The 22,602-nt window shown below is 41.8% G+C and overlaps 1 protein-coding gene across 2 annotated transcripts in view; it reads right to left on the minus strand.

The window, feature by feature from the left end:
• Positions 1 to 139: 139 nt before the first annotated feature.
• yap1 (Yes1 associated transcriptional regulator) overlaps positions 140 to 22,602 on the minus strand; it is a 31,286-nt gene continuing 8,823 nt past the window's right edge. Inside the window, exons 3-9 of one of the 2 annotated variants that reach the window (XM_081614833.1) lie at positions 19,511 to 19,546; positions 16,069 to 16,187; positions 15,476 to 15,589; positions 8,643 to 8,797; positions 5,838 to 5,965; positions 4,313 to 4,425; positions 140 to 2,939 (exon numbers count right to left, since the gene is read on the minus strand). In XM_081614833.1, the coding sequence (XP_081470959.1) occupies positions 2,704 to 2,939; positions 4,313 to 4,425; positions 5,838 to 5,965; positions 8,643 to 8,797; positions 15,476 to 15,589; positions 16,069 to 16,187; positions 19,511 to 19,546 (901 nt within the window). In that variant the 3' untranslated portion in view covers positions 140 to 2,703. The remainder of the gene's footprint in view (positions 2,940 to 4,312; positions 4,426 to 5,837; positions 5,966 to 8,642; positions 8,798 to 15,475; positions 15,590 to 16,068; positions 16,188 to 19,510; positions 19,547 to 22,602) is intronic. The other variant, XM_008426408.3, reaches the window with a different exon arrangement.

Below are 22,602 nucleotides of genomic sequence, written 5' to 3' on the forward strand. Positions count from 1 at the left end.
AAAAAGTGAATATTTTCCAGATGTACTGTATTACAACAGAAGTTTCATAAAACTTGATTAAGCTTTGCAGAGGTGAGGAAAGAGCAGAAAGTGTGTATAACTATATATAAATGAATAAAAACACTTTGAACAACACAAATGAAATTTAAAACAACGTATATGCTTTATTTAAGGCCAATTTCAAAGTATCATATAAAGAAATGTATAATGTAACAGAATTTATTGTTCTAAAACACATGCACATATCAAAAATGAACATTCATTACCGAATATAAATTCATTTCATGTGCATTTAGAAAACTCTAAATACTAAAACAAATTAACTTGTGATTAGTTCTACCGCTAAAATGAGTCAACAGCTAATTTTCTTACAATTTACACTCTAGGCAAGAATGAAAATCAGTTGTGTGACAAAAAAAAGGGGAAAAAAAAGCATCGCTGCATTAAATGAAAACTAGCTGTGTTATGGAAGCATTGTGGGGTACCACTTATTTTAGTTGCATTGTTCTCTCCAAACACTGTTTTAAAATCCATCAAAACATGGTTTCATGATCAGTAAAAATCAGTACTACAATGAAGTTCACACAAAATAACAAATTAAAAAAGAAAAAACACAGTTAATGTCCTCTAATCTAAGATACATGTTTTAAGCATGTTTTCCATCAAGTTAATGCTATATCAATTCACTGTTGGGCTGGCAACAGAATCAGCGTGCCATCCAGCAAGGCCTCTATCAAGATTATCCAAAAGGTTACTGCAGTTAATGCGCAGATGTAGCCACCATGTAAACGTCGCCGTGATCACGAGAAGAAGCTGTCGGTGTGTCGCCTGCACAGCGGCCGGAGCATTTTTGTAAAATTATGTAAACATGCGCTCGCTGTTTGAAAATCACTTTCTCCTTTGTTCAGAAACCTCAGAACCTCTCCGCCAGAACTAGTCAGATGCGTCCGATAACACTTAAAACCTACGGAAAACATCCAATTAGCTTATAAGGTTTTGTTCACACGGAGGCCGATTGACATTTCTCGATCCCGACGATGGAAGTGAAAAATAAGGGTAGTGTTCATTAGAATCAAAAAACAACAACAACAAAAAATTATAATAATTCAAAATAGACAAAAAAAACATCTTTGGAATCGTGACTGAAATATCTGATTGTTTGTGAATTATCCCACTTAACATCAAACAAAGCACACACACACATGCTGTGTAACTTACAGCAATAAGCCAAACCCTTTTCCTTCTTGGTTACGTTTAAACATGACTCTAAAACCTGCTTTAACTTGTCCAAGCCCAGCCGATCCAAACTGTTGCTTCTTTTTAGACGCTCAACGCAGCATTGCGCGAAGCAGGGCTGCGAGGAAGGGGCTCAGTTTCAAACATTGTAAATTCACATATCCGGTCACATGCTTGAACTGATTCGAGCTATAATATCTGTTGAGTCTACAGATCTTCCTTTTTTTTTTTTTTTGGTTAATATTTAGCAGAGAAAGGATAAAAAATTCAGCTTGCGATGAATAAAAATGCGATAACACTAATAGGCGAATATATATTGCAAAGCAAAAAGAAGAGAGAATCAGAAGATAGATAAAACAAAACAAGTCCAAACAATCTAGCTTGTGTCTTGGCAGAGGGAATCTGGTGCTCTGATAACAGCTGACCCTGTGAAGTTATTAAAGGAAGAGAAACGAGTGAAACAACCCCCCCCCCCCCCCAAAAAAAAAAAAAACATCTTTTTTTAAAAATCTAAGCTATTATACATGTGTAACAAGCTACAAATAAAACACGCTTTTTAGGTTAGGCTTGGATAAGAATGAGAGAAAAAGACGCTACGGGTAAGAAAAAGATCCCCGAAAAAAATCACCTTGTGTTTATAAAACATAATACAGTTTGATTATTAAAACAATTAACATGCGGCTTATATATGCATGGTTACAGCCCGACGCCCATCGTTGCATTATACATACTGGGTAAATTGTTCGAGTTGCTCGCGTCTTTAAAAAATACATCCGAAGGCACTTGATCTATTAAAGGTTTAACTTAGACTTGCTGGCACAGCCAAGCAGCGATGTAGTCGGTCCCCAGTTTCAAACCCCACCCCAACAAAAAGCAAAGCCACCAACTCCAAATCGCGCCTCAAATTACCTTCACTCCAAATCAGTATTGTTCTTTATGCTTCAAATACATCATTTTTGGTTTTTCAAGCTCGTTGAAAGGAAAAAAAAAAAAGTTTGAGGCAAACATAAAGCTATTTAACTAAATTCAATAGTCCCAAACACAGACGCTTAGTGACGCACTGCAAAAACAAGAGAGGCTCCAGAGGCTCCAGTTGGGAAGCAACATGGGCAGTCCTTGCAGAAGAACACGTGCACTTGGTCGCTTCAGCTACCATCTGGGTAAATAAGCTGACAGACCTGTGAAAATTTTTGGGGCCCTTGCATAAATGTCTGTTCATAGGCCAGCCTTGAAAACACAGACAAATTCAAAAAGATAAAAACACAAGTGAAAAGATCAGAATACTGCCTGAAAAGAGGTTAGGCCTTACATGCTGAGAGGCACAGAAGTTCAGAGAGGCTCGCTGAAATGTCTGGTAAAAGCATCTATGAATCCTTCACAGATCAGAGCAGGCGACGGTTCAGAGCGCAGTGGGGGGACAAGTGGTACGGAGCGCCCCGCCCGGCCCCACCCCTCCGCTCGGGTCCTCTATAACCACGTCAGGAAGTTCTCCTTGTCGATCTTGGTAGCCGCCAGCACAGACTCCATGTCGCTGAGGATGTCAGAGCTCAGCGGCTCCTGCAGACTAGCCATCAGCTCCTCGCCCTCCACCACCATGCTCTCGCCCTCCAGGGTGCCCAGGTCCACGTCGGTTCCGGGGATGCCGTCCAGGTAGTCGGGGAATCGGCTGGGCTGCGAAGCCATGGAGGCTGGGAGAGAGTCTCCTGATGGACAGAAGATGACATTTTTTTGTTGTTGTTGGATCAGACCTCAACAGGAAGTGATGACGGAACCAAAATAAATCACTTTACAAAGAAAGGGAGCAGCCTACAGACAGGGGAAGAGGGATCACAGTTTTAGGGAAAAAAAGATTGCTTTCATTCTAGCAACACATTTGGAAACGGATCGAGAAGTTTTAGCATATTATTGTGGAAATGTTCCACAATAATACAATATTGAAGATTCCAAAAATAACTAGTGAGGTTATAAAAGAATAAACTGGAAAAGGCCAGTATTTACTAATCTACTGTGGTCAAACTATTTAAACTCGAGATCAAAATATGAAAGGAAGCAGCTACATGTCATCTAACATCGACTCCACTTCAACTTTTTTACATCTTGTCAAGCTACAAATTTCACTTTGATTTTTTTGTAAAGTGCTTCAAGGCTACATTTGCTGTCAACATATAAACAAGCTGAACTGAACCAGAAACATCTATGCATTTTGTTTTGATTTTATGTGATGAACAAATAGACGGTTGAGTGTTACATTATTATAATGCGGAACAAAACGCGTCCATCTGACTTTATGATGCCGTTTGTTCTGTGTTCACAGCACAGCGGAGGACTCCACTCACAAATCAGTGGACAAATGACACTCGACAAATGGCTGCAGTTGTCAGGCGAAAAGGGGACAGAATTCAAATCTTTCATATTTTCTATTTTAAAAAAAACATTTTGAAAACTGCATTTTTCACTTTGTTTTTCTGCACTCCCTTGTATGGACATGCAACATAAAACCAGAATGAGATACACTGATGTGTGTGGTGGTAACGTGACACAATGTGGGAAAGTTACAGAGGTGTTTACCTTGACTTTACCCACAAGTTTACTGCCAAAACTTTGGCTCGTTATCAGCAGGCGGTGTAAAAGGTGGCGCTGCCGACGGTATGCGGCTGCACCAAAGGCTCGGAAGACTTCCACATGGCTGAAACTTTGGGTTTTGTTCAAGAATTTGAGGGAAACGTAAGCTACAATCAAGGGAAGATATTTTCCATGTGAATTTGTTTGTAATTTTTGCTTGAAATTAATGCCAGACCTCATTCTGTAGGACTTTGAAAGTCTTGCTTCACAGAGGCTCTGTGATCACCTAACTGGTCAGCCTGCAGTCCAGATCTGTCTTCCATTAGAAAAGAATCGGAAATATTCCACAAATGCTGACTGGCTAGGGTGCCGGGTTCAGAAAGCCTCACGGCATCAGATCGGTCTGCAAAGCTAAGAGTAGTTTTTCCTTTGTCAGGTAGGCATGCCAAATTTAACATGTTTTGTCCGTTTGGTTGCCATCACGGTGCCGGGGATGCACCGACGCGCCACTCACCTGTATCCATTTCATCCACGCTGTTCAGGAAGTCATCTGGAGTGCGAGGAACGCTGTAGCTGCTCATGCTCAGCCCGCTGTCGGTGCTCTCATCCCTGGAGTGGTAGGTCCCGCTGGAAATCCACAAACATCAAAGCATCGATTAGAAACTGCCTCAGGGGTCCGCAACCTGCGGTTCTAGAGAATCCACAAGGGATTATAATAAACTGGCAAAAAAAAAAGTGCAGAACCAACTTTTGTTAAATATAAATCACAAATGTATGTTTTAGCAGGGGTTTCCCCCCCCCCAATATTTTCCATGAAATGAATCCCACATTTGATTTTGACAATAAAATGAAGCAACTATCATTTGTCATTATTACCTTAGAAACAAAGTTTTTTTTTTACTTTTATAATTTTTCCCACATATCAACATCCTGTAGAAGAAAAAGAATCAGTCCTCTTTTTTTAGTCAGTGTTCTATGTTTCTGTTCTTATTTTATAACAAAAATAATAATAAAACAAACAGAAGTAATATTAGGATTCTTGAAAAATTAACAGATTTAGAATAATAGTTATTTATTAACATTTTTAAGTCGTCTTTTCAGGAGAGTTTTATTTAGCTGGGCTGAGGGCAAAAACAGCTCTTTGGTTTGCGAAGGCTGCAGACCCCTAAATGGCCTAAAACCAAATTAAAATCAAGCTGAAACTTCAGAAGTTTTTCTCAAATTCATCAAACTTTCGTTTGCCATCAAACGGAGCTAGAACCTTCTGCATTTGATCTGTTAAAATTCTCACACACCTACTTCACTTTTTCACCCAAAAAAAAACAGGAAAAGAAGCAACAATGAAAGGCACAAAAAGACAAAAGGAGCAAAGAAGATATTTGACAAGCCTATACTAATTAGCAGAAAAATATGTAGGCAGAGTATGGCAGAGGCAGGATGAATGAAGCCTTTGTGAGAGCAGGGGGAGCGGAGGGAACGAGGGGGGCGAGGGGGGGATTAGTTTGGCCTGTCTACTGACTGGACCACATGCTTTCATAGCCTGCTTGCTATTCAGCTCTTTCCACACTTTGTCAGCTTGAACCGCTCGGATTTACACTCCGCTGTGACGCTCTGCTCCGTTTGCGTGCGGAGAACTCTGCCGTCTGTCCGAAGCGGCAGCTGTTTCCGATCTAATAAAGGCCCGACAAAGTGCTTTTCAAAACACGCACCACCATTTTAGCTCTGATGTGACCTGCAATGCTGCCGCTGTACACCAGGGGTCGTTGCCGTGCGGAAAACGTCCGTCTGGTCTGTGTGAGTCATTAACATGTGAGGAGGGTTAAAGCCCAGAGACAGGCCCTCTGTTTTTGCAGCTTGCGTAATGCGGCCTCAAGCGGCCCAGCGCACCGATCCCCCTCACACAGGAGCCAGTAAGCATGACGAGCCGAACCAGAACTGGAAGTTTTTTTGGCAGGCGGCCTCTTGCAAGTCAGAGATTCTGCTGTGACAGAGGAAGACTTCCTCCATTTTCTTTACAGAGCTCTCTGTGTGAGACTGACCTGTTGAGGAATGGGTCAGAGCTGTTGACAGTCATGGTCCGAGCATCTTGGGCCAAAGGAGAGGAGACGGGGTTTGTGCTGCCATCTTGATCCATACTGGTGGGCAGCGGGTTTCTCAAAGCAAGCTCCTGTGGGTGATGAAAGAAAAATGAATGTAAAAATATGTCTGAACTATCTAATACCACGACAGTCGGTCGGCCTAGACATGTCTTGATAACAACTAGGCCTGTCTTGATAACAAACTTTGATGATGATGAAATGTCCCAAAAATGATCTTTTATGTAATTTGAAGAATTAACGGCATTCTTTGCAGTTAATTTGCAAGGTCTCTTTTCAATGTCTGTGAAGCACTCTTTTTTGTTGTTGTTGCTAAATTTGAGTGCATGCAATATGTTCTATGAATTTTCTGAGGAGGTTCTGATTGGGAAAACTACAATTTTCCCCAAAAGGAATTCCAACTTGTGGGGTAATTTCTGCAAATTATACAAGCTTCCAGATGTGGAAATTTCATCTTTTCATTAAAAATCAAACCACTTCTACATTTTTGATTTTATGACATAACCCATCGCGTCTCTTAAAAATAGTGATACTTGTTACAAAAAAGTTTGTTGCAGTAACACATTGCTCCATACAACCCCCTCCCGTTCCCCTCATAAAGTATTATGTTACACAAGGGGCCAGCCGCCACAGTCCAAGACAATTGTTTTCTACACATGCTGCTTTAGATAAGGTTGAGGATATGATGTCACGTTGTTCTGTTTCAACTCCTTCAACGGGAAGGTGAAATGACTTGACCACTGTCACTATTTTGAGAATCAGCTTTTACGGGAAAAAAAAAACACCAAAAGGAAGGCCGGCTCTCTGTGGGGAGTGACGCTTCTGCATAAAAAGTCACTGCCCAACAAGTGTGGGGACTTTTTTCTTGTCGTTTGGGTTATGACTTATTCTGACAGTTTTGCAAAACAGGTCCTGCTTAAACGCAAGTCACAGATTTCCATGTGGCACTTGTGTCAAACTAGAAGTGACTGGCGTGTCAGAGCAGCAGCTCTTCTGTTCTGTAAGGCACAACCATTACGCCACCCTGGATTTCTTGCTCTAGTGAGACTGGAAAGGCATACTTTCCATCCAACACCGAAAGTTCCATTTCCTGTTGGATGAGGAAGGCAAGACCAGTACCAGCCTCTGGCTAACTTGATGGACAAGTCGGCTCGTTTCACAGCGTTATCTGTGAAGTCACCCGTTAAGACCAGAAAAAGAAGGGCACTTTCAATAGCAGGCTGCAGAGTAAAGCAGATCCACTCACAAACATCTGATTAGCATATGTGTGGCTGCACAAAAATAGTACATAACTAGGCAGTGTCATTGCAGATTGGCCAAGGTTGCACAACAAAAAGTTAAGTTACAGGTACCATCATTTTTGTCCATCATTTTATTAGTCGTTTTTTTGTTATTCTGCTGAACCACACTTCAAAAGCAATATCTAATTTTCATTGGTTAATTTTCAGTAAGTTTTTATTCATTGTTACTTTTGTCAGTTTCAAGTAATTTCAGTGACCACTGTTGGCTTTTTGTTCATTACCTCAGAGGTACCAACCGGAGATGCACCATTAAATCGGTCTTGATTTCTTTCATTTTGGGAGATTTGCATGTGAAGCGGATCTCATCCACAATCACATTTTAATCGATCGTAAAGATCTGAAAAATCAGCCCTTTGGCTCTGCCGTGAGAGAGCTGGCTGACAAACCTGCCCATCAGGTCATGTCTGCAAGTGCGAGGCTAGTAATACTCACCCTGTTGTTGCTAACTTAGCAATATTTCAAAGAAAAGAAATGGTATCAGCCAAAATTGATATTGGCAGGTCAGGCTTTTTAAAGACCAGTGATCGGTCAAAAAACTGTAATCGGTGCATACCCAGTACCAACACATGGATCTCTTGGTACTCTGGCACTTCCTCATTAATCTTTAAAGTACAGCACCCGCAAGACAAAAAATATATATTTTTAAAACTAATTTTTAAAATTTCTGTTAAGTTTATCTGCTGAAACAGTAGCATCTTCCTGGAAAATACTAAACTTGTATCATGTTTTTTGCACATCAAATTCCAGGAGCTATTAAAGCCACAAGACAAAATATTCCAGCAAAAACAATAAATAAATTAAAAAAATTAAAAATCTGCCAAGAATTTCAAATCAGCCAGGAAACAGACAGAGCTCCTGCAGCAGAAACCTGTGAAAACAAAATTAATTTAGCAGAGCCTGATAAGGCTTCAACCACAACAACATGGCCGCTGAAACCTGGAGCACATGATCTCCGTGGCCCCTCAGGAAGGTCAGGTGGCTGTATTCTCCTCACAGCCCGCTTCATGTACACACACGGGTCACTTCCTACACCATGAACTTTAAACAACCCAAGCGAACAGCAGGGTAAACAAAATCTCCAGCACTCTCATTCATAACCATAAAGCTCAGTCTCCAGCTTATGACACAGTCCTGAGTAAATCAGGGGACGCTGCGGCACCACCCTGCGTGGGCGGGACGGTAAGGAAGTGATAAATTTACCACATATGACTCACAGGGCAGGATAGTTGAACAATAAAGACTGATCAAAGAGGCTTAAGATCCACCACTATACTTAATTCATGACTTACCAAGAGGAGGCATTACAACCCCATAACAAAATAAAGCTGCTGCCTGTGAGTCACTGAGGGTCCATGTAATGTCCATGATTCATAGGACACAGAAAGGAAATGTGCCCCTTCCGTCCCCCCTCCGAAATGAAGGCACCGAGACCAAACTGACGGCTGACCTGTGGTCTGTGCTGCTGCAGTCGGAGTCTCTCCTTCTCAATCTGCTGAAGTCTCAGCTGGTTGTTCCCTGCCATCACTCCACCGTGGGTGCTGGGAGGCAGCTGTCCCGACTGTTTCCCCGGAGCGCTCTGTGTCATCCGCTGTTGGTTCAGCGCTGCGAAAACAAAACAAAAAAAACAACAACAAAAAAATTAAAACATAAGAATGCAGTACATAAAACAGCAAACATAAAAACATACAGTACAGTTGATTCAGTCTCAATAAATACCATAATTTTTTTTTTTTTTTAAATCACTGCTTTTGTTGTATTTTTCCTGCAAAAGTTTGCACTTGGAAATTTGAGTTTCTCAGTTACAAGTAAATAACTTATCTTCAGGTTGTGACTGTTGCAGAAGAATCCTGCTTATTTCTAGCTACATCACATTAAGCCAATGGCACACACAGATATGTGCAATTTCTTTTGTGAATGTTTCCTAAAGTGTGAATGCATAAGAAAAAGGAGAGAAACAAGTTGTTGTGAGAACAACTAGCAAATCCCACAGGTTTTTCCCCCAATGTGCCACTACAACCAGATCTACTCGGGTGCCAACGTCACATCTTGATCCGAGCTCCGACTTGTGAGACAAAATAAATGCGGGAACAACATCTCCAGGATTCTGATCTTTGATTGGTATTTACCAGCAGCACTGTAAACAGGAGGTACACAAAAGATTATAAGGCAGATTTGTTCACATCCCGTGTGGAAATTAAAAAGTTCAAAAGAGTTTCAAACTCTCTCAGAAGTCAGTGTGCTTAGTTGCTCCTCAATAATAACCATCCATTAGTCTGCGTTTAGTTGCCATAGTAACGGACACCGGCTAACCTGGATTTCCCTCGTCACTTCAGGTTTGAATATAGATATTCAGACTGAGTGGCTTTTCTATCCGAGTGGCCTGCTAGGACACCTAGCTGGTTTCGAACGTGTTGCTAAGGAGATGGACAGAAATAAAAATGCAGCAGTGTTTTATGGGGGTTGCATGTACATTTTGTGCTGTAAATAATGCACTCGAAACACAGGAACGACAAAAGCTTTCCGCCACTCGGTGTGAGATACGACAGAAGCAACAGTAGTTAAACAGTTTTCAACTCTCCTGCTTTGCGTCGCTTGTCTACATTTGCAAGCTTGAAATCGCATATACTCCCAATTCTGCTGGTTGCTTGGCTAGTGGAAGGCAACATTGCCTCCTGTGTTTTGAGCCCATAATTCATCCTCTATTCGAAGGGATAAACATATAGAGAAAAAGCTGTAGACAGATCTTTCCTACAGGTTAGCTCTAAACTATCCTAGTTATCTTGCCTGCTCTGCGTCCTTGTTTCGCAGGCAAGCGCCTCGTATTCAACGAGTCGCCAACCGATTCAGCACTCAAGTGGCCTCCTGTGATGACACACCATTTTTGAAGCAGGCAACACCCGTTTCTCTGGTAGCAGAAAGAGGTGCCTGTGTTCAGTCTCCATGGCAGCCAACCGTCGTAGCAGCCAATGGGTTGTGGTAGTTTCTACAAATCATTACATTTGGTTTTCAGTAAGATATTAATTGTTTCCGTTTTAAAAATAAAAACAAAACTAAACTTGAGTCACCGACTGTTTGTTGGTCTCTATGATGCCACCTCTCCAGCAGGTAAAAACAGTTCTTCCTCTTGCTCAGCAAAGAAAAGAAGCACCTTAGTCAGAGGATTTTCTGGTTGTGACAGAAAGAACCAATTCCAAGCAAGCATGAGAACTAGTTTGCCACTTAAACGGGTTAGGTGAAATAAAAATAAACAAACAACAAAAAATAAATACACACCACATGACAGATACACCACAATCAGATCTTAAACAGATCGGCAGCCGAGAAACTTCCGTTTTGTTCCAACACCTGGCTACATTTAAAACGTGCTGGACATGATTGACAAGTTGCGCATTTGTCAACAAGCTGAGCGTGCGGAAGAGGCGATCCAGTGCAGCCGGTTGCGTGGGACAAGAAGTCCCAGCAGAAGGTTTTCTATCGACAACCTGAAACAACCATTCCTGTAAGACCTGATCCCCTCCCACTCACTGACTAACACGGGCTTTGTACATTGCATCAGGCATGACTTATCCTTTCATTATGCCTTTTGTTTCCACTTGAACAAGTCGCAGATCATCCCTGAACACTGACCGCCTCCTCCTCCCGGCCCGACAGGTCCTCGTCAGCTGATCTAATAAATCCGATAGTCCTCGGCGACGGAGCGCTACATCGGCTTGTGTAAACACAAAACCACCATTAGCGCAAGTTTCTTTCACACAACAATTGTAGTGCCTTGTGCTTCAGCAAGCGAACTACGCGTTTACAATATCAAATGTGTTTGTGATGAAAACACAGCTGTTCCCCTGGTGAAATCTTTGTTATTCTTAGCTGTGGTGGGGGTGGACCTAATAAACATAAGGCAGCAGCAAAGCAATGCCCCAATCTATGCATGCGAAGTAGGTCACGAGCTTTATCATTGTAGTAGGGAGAGGGGAGTTCCAGTAATGGAACCAATGAGGAGCGGCGTTTGCTCATGGGATCCAAGTGGCAACCAAAACAAAAGCGTGATAGTGGCACAGTTTTCATGCGGAGCCGCGTCTCTGTGCTCCACTGTCCTGCCCTCCTCGGCACCTTTCTCATCACCATTCAATCACTGTCTGTTTACACTCCTGCAGGAGCTGAATGAACTGTAGCTCAGGGCTCTCCCTGGGAAGCTCCGAAGGCCCCACACCGTCTCACATCTCGCTCCCCCCCCCCCTCCATGCTCTGTGTCCACACAGCCCCCCCGCTCGCCACCCCACCCGCATGCACATAAACAAACACACTAGTCACGGAGCTGCCTCCCCCGCTCCCACACACACACACACACACGTACACGCACACATTATCTGCACCCTTAGGAGAGTGTGTTACTTCTCTCCCGCTTCTTATCTCGTGCAGATACCGAGGCCTTTGGAGGCTGGATCTTTCCGGCACCATGGCACCCTCAACTGTTCTCATGATGGCGTTCCTGTGTATGAGTCATGTCAACAGCACCGCATCCGTCAAGACTCGAGCTTTGATGAGGAGATATATTTAAGTGGTAGGCAAAAACTCAGACAATCTGGAAAACTTTTCAATTTGGATTCACAGACGCAGTGAAACGGGACGCAGCGCCACGCAAAACTTTTTGCGCCACTTTGCGGTCGTTTAATTACAAGTTTTGCATGTTTCGATGCCAATCTTTACGCGCCATCTCAAGCTTCTGAGAACAGCAACTTATATTTACTGTCACAGATTCTCAATTGGATTGATTTTTTTTTGTCATTTTTTAGCATTTTGATATCGATCCGATATGTAAAACTAAGCCGATATTGACAAAAGACGTGGATTTCCATTTTTGTTGTGGTTTGTGTTTCAGGAAAGGGAGTGAAGGGGGTTGACTATGAGGTGTTTGGATATGTGACAGTGATGCAGTGCAGGATTGTGGCATTTATAACTGAAGGAGAGAAGCAACGCCAGTGGTGTGGTCATTTTTTCATACTTTTAAAGACGTATGACAATAGATATAATACATACAATATTGGTAAATATTGGTTACTACCCATAACAGTGATGAGAATAATATTGGCCAAAATTTTCAGATCAGTGCGTCCCTAAATATTGCTTTTAAACTTCTCTACAGCTTCCTCCCTGACTTGTTATTCATGTTCCTGTTTGTCCACCATTTTTCTCCAACAAACCTCTGAGGCCTTTTATCCGACAGCTATATTTATTACGAGATTATTAATTAGGTTACCTCTAATTGGGTGAACTATATATTACTAAGGATATAAGAATAGAGGTGTCTGAATGTAAAGCTGAAAATCCAGGTATTGTTGAACTTCCACTTCACAGTCACACTCTGCTGCACAGTATTATGGTTTGTTTGTGGGAAATGTGAAAGAATTCATGGAGTATGAAAACTTTTCAAAGGCAGTGTATAGTCTACCACTGACCTGCAAAAATTCAGTAGCTCTGTGTGTGTGTGTGTGTGTTTAGTTTTTTCACCATAATACCAGGGTTGCATAATCAGTCTAATCAGGGCAAATCTGTTGTTTTTTTTAACCAAGCAGCGCGACTAAGCTCAGATTTGAATTTAAATGGAATTTTCCTTCAGGGCTCCTCAGTCAAGGATTTCCCCCACAGACAAAACATTAAGTAGAAAGTATTCACAAACACTGATGACATAAAGTTAAATCATAGACGGAAAGGAGCCAGAGTGATGGCTCAGAACAAGCAGCACGGTTGAACTTTCAGGACGTGACCGTGTGCGTGGTGTAAATCAGCAGCGCATACAGGTGGCGATTGCAGGTGAGCCGCGCCGATAAGAGACTAGTTAATGCAGTCTGCCTTTTGTCTTCTTCACGCACTCCCGCAGCACAAAGATCCAGCAACTCGAGGCCTTATCAGCCGATCGCTCTGGCAGGCAAACGCAGCACGGGATCACCTGGGGCAGGTAAAGCCCAGGGTGTGCCAGCTGTGGGAAGTTCTCAGCACGACCAGGGCACAGAACCTTTGAAGGTTGAGTAAATATTTGCCTTCTGCCGACTTAAGAAGTTTAAGAGAAGGCCACTTGTGTTTCTCGTGTCGAGATAAGCCGGTGGAGAGAGAGTCTGGCTGTGATTGAAACACACCTTTGTTGTGTACTACACAGAGGTAGAAGCTTTCACACCCTCAGACCTTTTCAGATTGTGTGGGTTTTATTGTAGATGCAGTTTTGTGGGACACACCAACACAAACTGCTGTAGATTTGTTTACTAGAAGGCACGTCGGAGAGACGGAAGATCTAGTCAAGTAAGCCCTACGACTTCTAAAACTAACACACCATCCTTACATTAAAACATGGTGAGGGCAGCATAATGCTACGGGAATGTTTGTCGTCGTAAACTTCAAGCAAAGTTCAAGGTGGGCATTTTGTCAAGGAAGTAGGGTAGAATATTTAAGAATTTAAGAAAAATTTAAAAGTCAACTTTCTGTGTTTTTATTGTGTCCCGTTTACGTCAGAGTATTTCATAGTAGCAAAGCTATCAAAGTGACAACTTTTCTGATAATGTAAGCAGAAAACTTCACTTTTTATCTACGAGAGCTTTAAAAATCAAGCTTCCACTACAGAGAATCTACGCTTCTTTTCGTTTCAGCACTGGAAGCATAAAAGAAATAAAATGCCCACGTCACCCAGCCCCTTTTAAATCCAGTCACTGTACACTTAATACTTGTATTTGCTGCTTGTCACCTCTTTGGGACCTTGAAGAGGAGGCATACTTATCCCATCGGCCTTTTCCCTTTGCTCCTTCCCCCTCCTTTGCCTCGCCTCTTCCAGTCTCCCCCACCCCTGTGAAAAGGTCTGGAACAGATTAAGAGTTGGACCGCAGAATAAAGAGGCCTGGCAGAGTTTCAAGTCTGTCTGGGGCTTGAGCAAAATGGGGCCGTGCCTGCGCTGGGCCTCACACGGGGGGGAAAGCCAGCCGGCAACAATCCTCAGTTAAAGGCGCTCGGCCGCTTTTCTTCCCAAAGCTCAAATTAGCCTCCATTATCACAGGACCTAGCTTATAATTGGAAAACCTACAAAACCAGAGGAATTAATTTCCATGCAAAAAATATAAAATATTGCTGCTAGAAATAATCCGGTTTTCCTTCTAGGGGAAAACAAAAATTCCTAGAAAAGCAACTAACAAGGAGGTATAAGTTGAAGAAAACAACTTTTTAGTAGCCAAAACTTTGACACAATGCAGAAAAAATGTTTGCGGCACCTCAGGAGTTAACAGTCATCCTTACTCTCCCCCAGCTTTCAGGGGCCCAGCCGCCTTGTGTGTTCAAGACTTCCAAATCTTCAAAGAGCTCTGCCGATCGCAGCCGCCATCTCCCTCCCCAGCTGCCCTGCTCCCCTTACAACTCTGTTTTGAACTTTCCAGTCCGCCCTCTGTGCTCGGCACGACCGCTTACATAAAACCAGAGCTTCGAGCGCCTGGCCTCAACTAAAAAATAAATAAATAAATAAAAAATCTAACGCCAAAATTAAAGAGGATAACACGCCGCACGCCGACCCACACATGTTGCCTTTGTGAAGCTGAGGGCGAGCTTCCCTGGGGAAACACGGCTGCAGTGAAAGGATGGCACCTGAAGCAGAGATGAGTCAGAGGGACACATGCAGGAGCCTTGATCTCTGGAAGCCTCCCAACACCCTTGGGGATTAGCTCATTTCCATGGCTGCAGAGACGTTTCAGCACATCTACCTGGGACCTGTCACTAATTCACCGATGCTGGCACCCACACGTCGAAAGCCAACTGTCAAACTTCAGCTCGGCCTGAAGGATTAATGGCTAACTCAGCTGTTGGGCCAACACTAAAATGGCCGACAAAAGGTTAGGTGGGAATTTTGATGGGAGGCAGGGAATGGGGGAGGGGGGAGTTTGGAGAAATCTGCTTGGAACCAACAACAGTTGATTAAAATCCCCCCCAACAAGGGAGGCTGATCAAATGAACCGTGACTCATGAAGGGATGAATCACTTCTTATTATGAATCATGTTTTCAAAGTAAGCTATGATGGAAAATACATCCTGAAATAAACTGGAGCTGAACTGACATCTTGTAGTTTTATTCTACAACTTGTATCCCCGATTTGGTACCGAGTTACCCAACTACTGCATATCAATTTATTTCTCTTGGTAATCAAGTGTTTTGATTAATACTCAATCTAAATAATCATTGAAATGTTTCAATCATACATATATTTAAACATAAAATGTCTTCCCCTCCTCCCCTTCATTTTCTAGGAAACTCACCATAGCGTGGCTCAAGTCGAGGGTCCAACCAGGATGTGGTCCTCTTCTCGTGGTTGATGTAGTAAATTTCTCCCTCTGACGTTATGGCTTGTTCCCAGTGTTCAGGAAGGGGTCCTGGGGGATTAAGTGACACTGTATTGTAGCGACCTAAACATTTATAAACTTAATCAAAGATGAGCTTCAAATTCAATTTTTAAGTAGCTCCAGAATATACGCCACAACAACTAAAAAGTTCCCAACATTTGGATGTTTTATCGCTTGCCAATGACTAAACAGGCTGAAATGAATCCACAGGACACAAAGAAGCAACTTTCTTTTCTAGAACTCTAATCTGAGAGTCAGAGCTACAAAACAGCACGGAGGACGTGTAACGTTCTGCCCGAGCCTTCCCTCACCTGGGGCAAATTCCAGCTGCATGGTCAGAACCGAGAGCAGAGACAAGCAAGAACGAGACCAGACCCGTACTCTACACCGCGCTGCGCAAACGTAGCTGTCCATATATCCGTTACAATCGTTTTGAGTTCAAAACAAAAAAGTGAAAAATAAAGGAAGAAAGAAAGAAAGAAAAAATAATAGTATGATTTAGTACACACCATTGGCTGGGTTCATTAGGTTCTGTGGCTGGACTGGAACAGAACTCGGGGGAGCCGGCTGACTCGTCTGGAGGAGGGCCTTGCGAGGATCCTGCCAGGTGGTACTTTTATCATTGTGGCTGCAAGAGGAAAAGACAACAAAATAAATAAATTTCATTCCAATGACTGATCTAACCACACCAAAAAAATGAAAAAAAAAAAAATCCTATATATATATATATATAGGGACTGCAACTAATTTCAGCAAACGGCCTTGTTTTTAGTCTATTCTCCACTTAATGATTAAACCCATTATTAAATTAGCTGATGATTATTTCAATAATTGATTCATCATGATTAATAATTTCAGTCCTAAAATATATTGTTTCACAAATAAAGTTATGCATCACCAGTGTACACATGCTAAGAAATGTTGCAGAGTCTCAGCTTGGAGGATCTTACAGAGTGGCCCTAGATTGGGGCCCTGAGGAACCCCACATGCCAACAGGCATAATGTAGTCCTGATCCATTAAGTACAACCTGATCCAATTTATTATGAACTCAAATTATCTTGGTGTAAAAATGTTCACATCCCCTAAGTAAACATGATCTTCAGATAAATACAGCAAAAATCATAAAATAATAAAAAAAGAAACATAAGATGAGCAGAAAATGTCTTGAAAACTTCCAAGAGGCTGTAATTGGTTTTGAAATAGCTATTCTAACATCAGACAATGTTGCTTCATCCATTTTCTGACCATCTTTGCCGGGACAGGACAGGACAGGGGCGGGTGGAGTGGGGTGCGCATTGTGTGCTACTCTGTGAAGGCATTGATAATTAGTGCTTTGTTGGCACTTGTTGCTTGATTAAGATGGAAAGCTAATACAGGAAGCCCTCCTCTCCCAGGCAGGACCCTCTCTATTGAGGGAGGGTCAGTCCCAGGGCTCAACGCAGGGGGTCCCTTTTTCCTGGAAGCGGCTCGGACACCGCGGAGTGTCAGGGGCTTTAACAATCTGGCGCCACATTTACAAAGCTTTCACCTGCTTGACAAAGGCGCAGACTGAGCTACGACCTAAAACCTAACTATTCACTTGTTTTGTTTTTGAAGCATCCTATTTAGAGGGCCCTACCACCACCTTCCATCCTCCTCCCGTTCCCTCATTTGAAACAAAAAAGGCACCAAACTCCAGTAGGGCGTTTGTCCAGTTCAACAATATTGCTTTATTGTTGTACTAGTGAACGAACAATCTTAGCAGGCCGGGAAAAAAAACAAGATTACATCTGTGATGCCAATTAATACTACTATTAAACTTCCATAACAGCACAATACGGACATGTTTGGCTGCCTGGAGTTCATTTGATCCCAAAGTGCCATTAAGAGCAGATTCTGGAACAGCTGGGCGCAGTCAGACTCAGAAAGTTTCTCTTGGTCAGTCCAGTAATCCTAGCCTGCCTGGCCACTCTCTATCCCAGACCAGAGAGCGAGTGGGCCTGACTCAGCAACTCCTCCCCCTGACACAATGAAACCCATTTTGAAGCCCCCCTCTTGTTTATGCTTTATTGATCAAAGGAGCTGCCAAATCCCTTACTGACCCCTCCCCCTACCCTCTTTCTGTCTCTCTCTCTCTCACACACACACACACACACACACACACACACACACACACACACACACACACACACAAGCACACACGCGCACACACACGCACACACACACACACACAGAGTGAGCTGCAGCTACTCCAACCGAAGGTGGCTCTTAAGAAAGTCAGGTCACATGGAAAAGAGTTGAAACAACAAGAGAAGGAAAAATAAGTTTCCAATTTCACATAACGAATGTAACATTGTTACATGTGCAATCCCTAGAAAACAAATCCCGTTTATTCAAAAGTCACCTTTCTGTCTCGATAAAGATTTGTCACAACCTTTTTGACTCTAGAGAGTCAAAATAACTGAGCAGCAGATGACATATTTTTGAAAAAGACAATCCTAGCAATGCGACTGATGATGAAGTCATATTTTCTGGTGGAAAAAATCTAGAAATAAAGTGTTTACTCTATAAGCACTGCATTTCAATTTCAATCATTTAAAAATCCTACCAATGCTGGAAAACAGCAGAAAATTTACAAGCATTAAAAAAAAATTTACCTGAAATATTTCATTTAAATACATCTGACTTACAGTTATAGATCTTTAAATTGTCTCCACTTGTTAAATTATTTGTTTTTTGAAAGTTGTTTTGGTAATCTGCATGTAGCAAATATTAACCATGTGAATCTCATTTCGTTCTAATCTGCCATGCTGTTGGTTGTCTTGTGAATTGATGAGAATTGCACAAAAGGCACAGAATCTATTTGACATTTCACAGGCCTTGTTTTTGTAGTTTTGCCATAGTTATGGTGTTTATCCTGCCTTTCCTCCATTTAAAGACAAGTTACAGAAAGGGCAGAGAACAGAGACTATGAGAGCAAAGTAGTGGCCAAGCAGTGGGATATGGGAGGAAGGGCTTATTGTAAATAAGAGGTCTTAACATTTTGGCAAACAAACGCAAAAACAAAAAGGAAGAAAAGGAAATGAACAACCTTTCCAAAACATGTGATATTGTTTTCAGACTTGTGCAAAGATCTTAGAGCAAATATTTAAAATAAAAATACTTTCCTAGATACTACATTTTGTCTGGATACCAACTTTTTGTATCTCAGTCTGTGGAAACAGTTATAAACAAAGCCCTCAGTTCAAAACGAGGGCAGTGATAATCTAAAGTCTGATGAAATCCAGACGTTATTAGCGCTTCCAACTCAATACTGCACTGTATTCAAAGAGCCTAGATGTGGGAACTGAGAAATCGAGTTAATTAGTTACTAGGAATCAGTAATTCATCACCAGCTTTTAAAACTAAAAGATAACCCTTTCAATCATAGCTGCCCGGAACCGCTCCGTATATGGCCAGCCATACAGCACGTCCCGTGGGTGAAACATAAAACAAAACAATGTCATGGCAACTGTTGGGCCGGCTGGAGGCCACCAGTTGCTGTCAGGAATTGCTGATGAACATTGAGTGCAACAGTCACAACTGCTCCCTGCTGCCTTCACATGTCTCTGACAGCGTCAGAAACTTTCCAAGACTGCCACTGTGCCTTTCCTAAAAATCTAACAGGCAGTGGATATAAAGGATAATGCTTTTGAAAGTAAATGGAGGATTTCTTTCTTTAAAATATATGAAAAACTATTTTGTGGCCAATTTCAAAAAGGTTTTTGTAAAGTTATAACCTGCTGGTAATGACTTTAGTCTTTAGGAACTGTATTTTTTTTCCTAACTTTCTTCCCGTAAGATGTCATTTATTATTATTTATATTAGGAGAGGAGGTGACATCATGCCATCTGTGTAAGAGAAGAATCACAGTAAAAAAAAATTGGTTTGTTTTGCAATAAACAAGGAGAATATTAAAGATGACATTTTACCTGCTGATGTCTTGCTCTTTCTCACTCTTCTGCAGCCTATAAGAACAGCAAACTTGTCGCAATGTAACTTATGTTGAGAATAACAGTATTTTCTGCTCAGAAACAACTTCTACATCACATAGCTTTGCTGATAAAACACAAAGGTTGTTTGAAAAACTGTATTCTCTTATCGGTCAAAGGTCAAATTTTTAAAATAATTTTGAGTCATTTACCAATGCGCCTTGGTGGATCTCTATTAAGATGCCAAAGCTTTTTTCTTTCAATCTGTTTTAACAGTTGTCCTTGAAACTGACAATTCAAAACATTAAATATGAATTAATAAAGTGAGGTTTTTCATAGAAGACTACAGAAAGAGCCTGTTGCCTCTTTCATAAAACAGTTTGTTTCTGTACACAGCCGTCGGTATCTACAACAACTCTTTGAAGAATCCTGTATTATACGAGTCACAACATTTAATAAACTTTGGAATTAAGCATTTTTAAATTGTGAACTGAATTCGAGTAAAGGCCATGCAGTCAAACTTCTCTGTCCAGTGCCTCACTTTAACCTTTTAATATGAGTAAACAACTCAGTTTTGTTTTCCCCTAGTCTGTCAAAAAGTTTCATTTTTAAGATTTATTTTTAAAAATTTGATACAATCTATCATTTAAATTGTGTTAGTTTGCCATCATTGTAGATGTGTTATTTAAGGTTCTACGTTCTAGTCAGCCTAACTTCGACTTTCCCAAAATATTTAGAATATAATTTTCAAAATTCTTCTCCATTCACAAGGATTTGGTCCCAACTTGAAATGTTGCACATTTTCTGTTAAAAGTTCTGGTGAAAGTACTGGAGCATGGGAAACGCCATCATTTCAAATTAAGGTTAAAGGTCTTGGTCACACCCAACTTTAATACTAGTGGTGTGCAGAAAATAAATCATCTTCAGGGCTTAAAGCAGTTTGAAACCAGATTGAATGTTTGCTCCACTGATGGATCTAAACGTTAAGAAGGCAGATGTTTATATCGATGTTTCTCTGGTGTAGAACAGGGGAGTGAGGACGTAGGGAGTGCAGCAATGATGAAACACTCCCATAGCCGAGTTGTCAAAATGTTAAAAATGGACTCCTCAGGCCACAGGGGCTCCACCCTGGGAGAGCAGGCTTGGAAGGTGGTTGAGGCGGCTGAGTGCAGAGTTCACTGAGGGAGGCCAGATGTGATCAGTTCTGGGAGATGAGGACGGCCACCTCCTCTCTGGTTGGCCGGGGATGCCTGGCTGCCTCTCTATCAGCAGGACATCATCAAGGGAGATTATTTAGGCGACCTCTGTGACCCCGCTGTGGCTTTAAGTTTCTCTTTGAAGGACGGCTTGTTTCATTAAACGCAGTAATGAGGAAACTAATCAACAAAGTACCAGGACTGAGCCGTCTATTGTTCAGGAGTTCAAAAGATGGGAAACCACACAAAGCTCTGTTTTAAGGTTATGCTTGTCAATGTTATCATGAAAGACATGAGGAAAAGAACATTTTCAGTTTTAAAAAAAAACAGATAAATACAAAAATTTAAATGTTCTCGTCCTGTTGCACATATGTGAGGGTGAGTACTTCTAGGAATGGTGAGCCCAACCTTGGAGAATCCACTTCTCAGATACTGCATCTCTGTGGAAATGCCCTTGGCGACAGTAGAGGCACTGATGTCTGAATCAGAGGTGTTACATCAAGACTTCGGTAAACACTAGCCTGACTTTCTCACAGTCCCGTTTGTGTACCGAGCTGACAGGCCACAGTTGAACAGGAAGGTTCTTGTCTGTGTGTGGTCAATAAACCAAAAGTTTGTCAAACACAAATTTGCCCCAAATGAGGGCTTCACACAGGCTTCCAGGCCAGTCTTCCCACCGCCATTTGTGACCGACCACTTGGCCTTTGCTTCAAAAACAGTCAAATGTGGAATCCAACTTGTGGATTGGGTACAGTTATGGTTGCCACAAGACCGTCTCTAAAATCTGTTTTAGATTATCCAGTCAAAAAACAAAACAAAAAGAATAAATTTCTATGGAGCTCAACTCCATATTATTTGTGAAAAATGTTAACATTTTATAGCCCATATCTAAAATATCTAAAACATTCTGAGGAAAATGCAGCTTGAGAAGTTGAAATACTTGGATGCAATGCGACTTGACATGCACTTAGCATGCATTTGCAAAGCCACCAATTCATGAACGACATTCATTTTCCTTGCATCGGATTGGCTGTACCTCCAAGAGTGGCAGAAAGGATGACTGTAGATGTTAGCCGTGTCGGGGTGCATCTATAAAACAGGCTGGCTGAGAAATCAGCTCTGATTCAGTTCATGAAACTGAGATCACGAACCTTCGCAAAGGTCTGAAAATTAGCTACTTTCCCCTTTATGTTTTATCATTTTGATCATTTTCACATAGGAAATAACGCCCAATATTCTTTCATTTATAACAACATAAGTGGTTAATTTCACTTACGTAAAACAATTATTAGTAAATTAACTTTATGCAAGTTTACAGGTAGAAGTTCACTGAGTAATTAGCCGCTTTTCAGCTTCATTGAATCCTAAATTATTATTATTTTTCCCCAAAGGTAAACTATTACTCAACCAAGGTGTGAAAAACTCCATAAAAAAACAAACAAACTGTGGTGAAAGAATGCATTCATCAAACCACACTACAGTAATTTATTTGATCAGTCTTTGTCACTGTTTAAACAAATTGAAAAGACGATAAGTTCCCCTCCGATTGTGGGAAACCAGGCCCATAAAAACATTTAGAAATCCGAGTGTGAAAAGACAAAAGTGTCCATCAACACAGAGCTCTACCTGCCCCTGAGGGCAAACAATAGCCTCTCCCTCAAAGCTTTCCTCTGCTTAGGGCCGACTTCCCACGGACTAAAAGGCCCTTTCAAAGCTGCATTTAATAAGCCCCGGAAACGGTGATTACCCCACTAAGTTCACCGGTGTGTCTAAATTAGAAACCTTCATTAGTTTATGACCCGGCCCTGGAGAGTGGGGCTCCCCAGCCTCAGCGCCCCCGCCTCGCTGTCCCAACACCGAGCAAGGTGACCCAACCTCGGTGCCCCCGCAGCCACA

Source organism: Poecilia reticulata, chromosome 13, assembly GCF_904066995.2.
Source record: "Poecilia reticulata chromosome 13, P_reticulata-male-v2, whole genome shotgun sequence".
In the NCBI taxonomy this organism is placed as follows: Eukaryota; Metazoa; Chordata; class Actinopteri; order Cyprinodontiformes; family Poeciliidae; genus Poecilia; species Poecilia reticulata.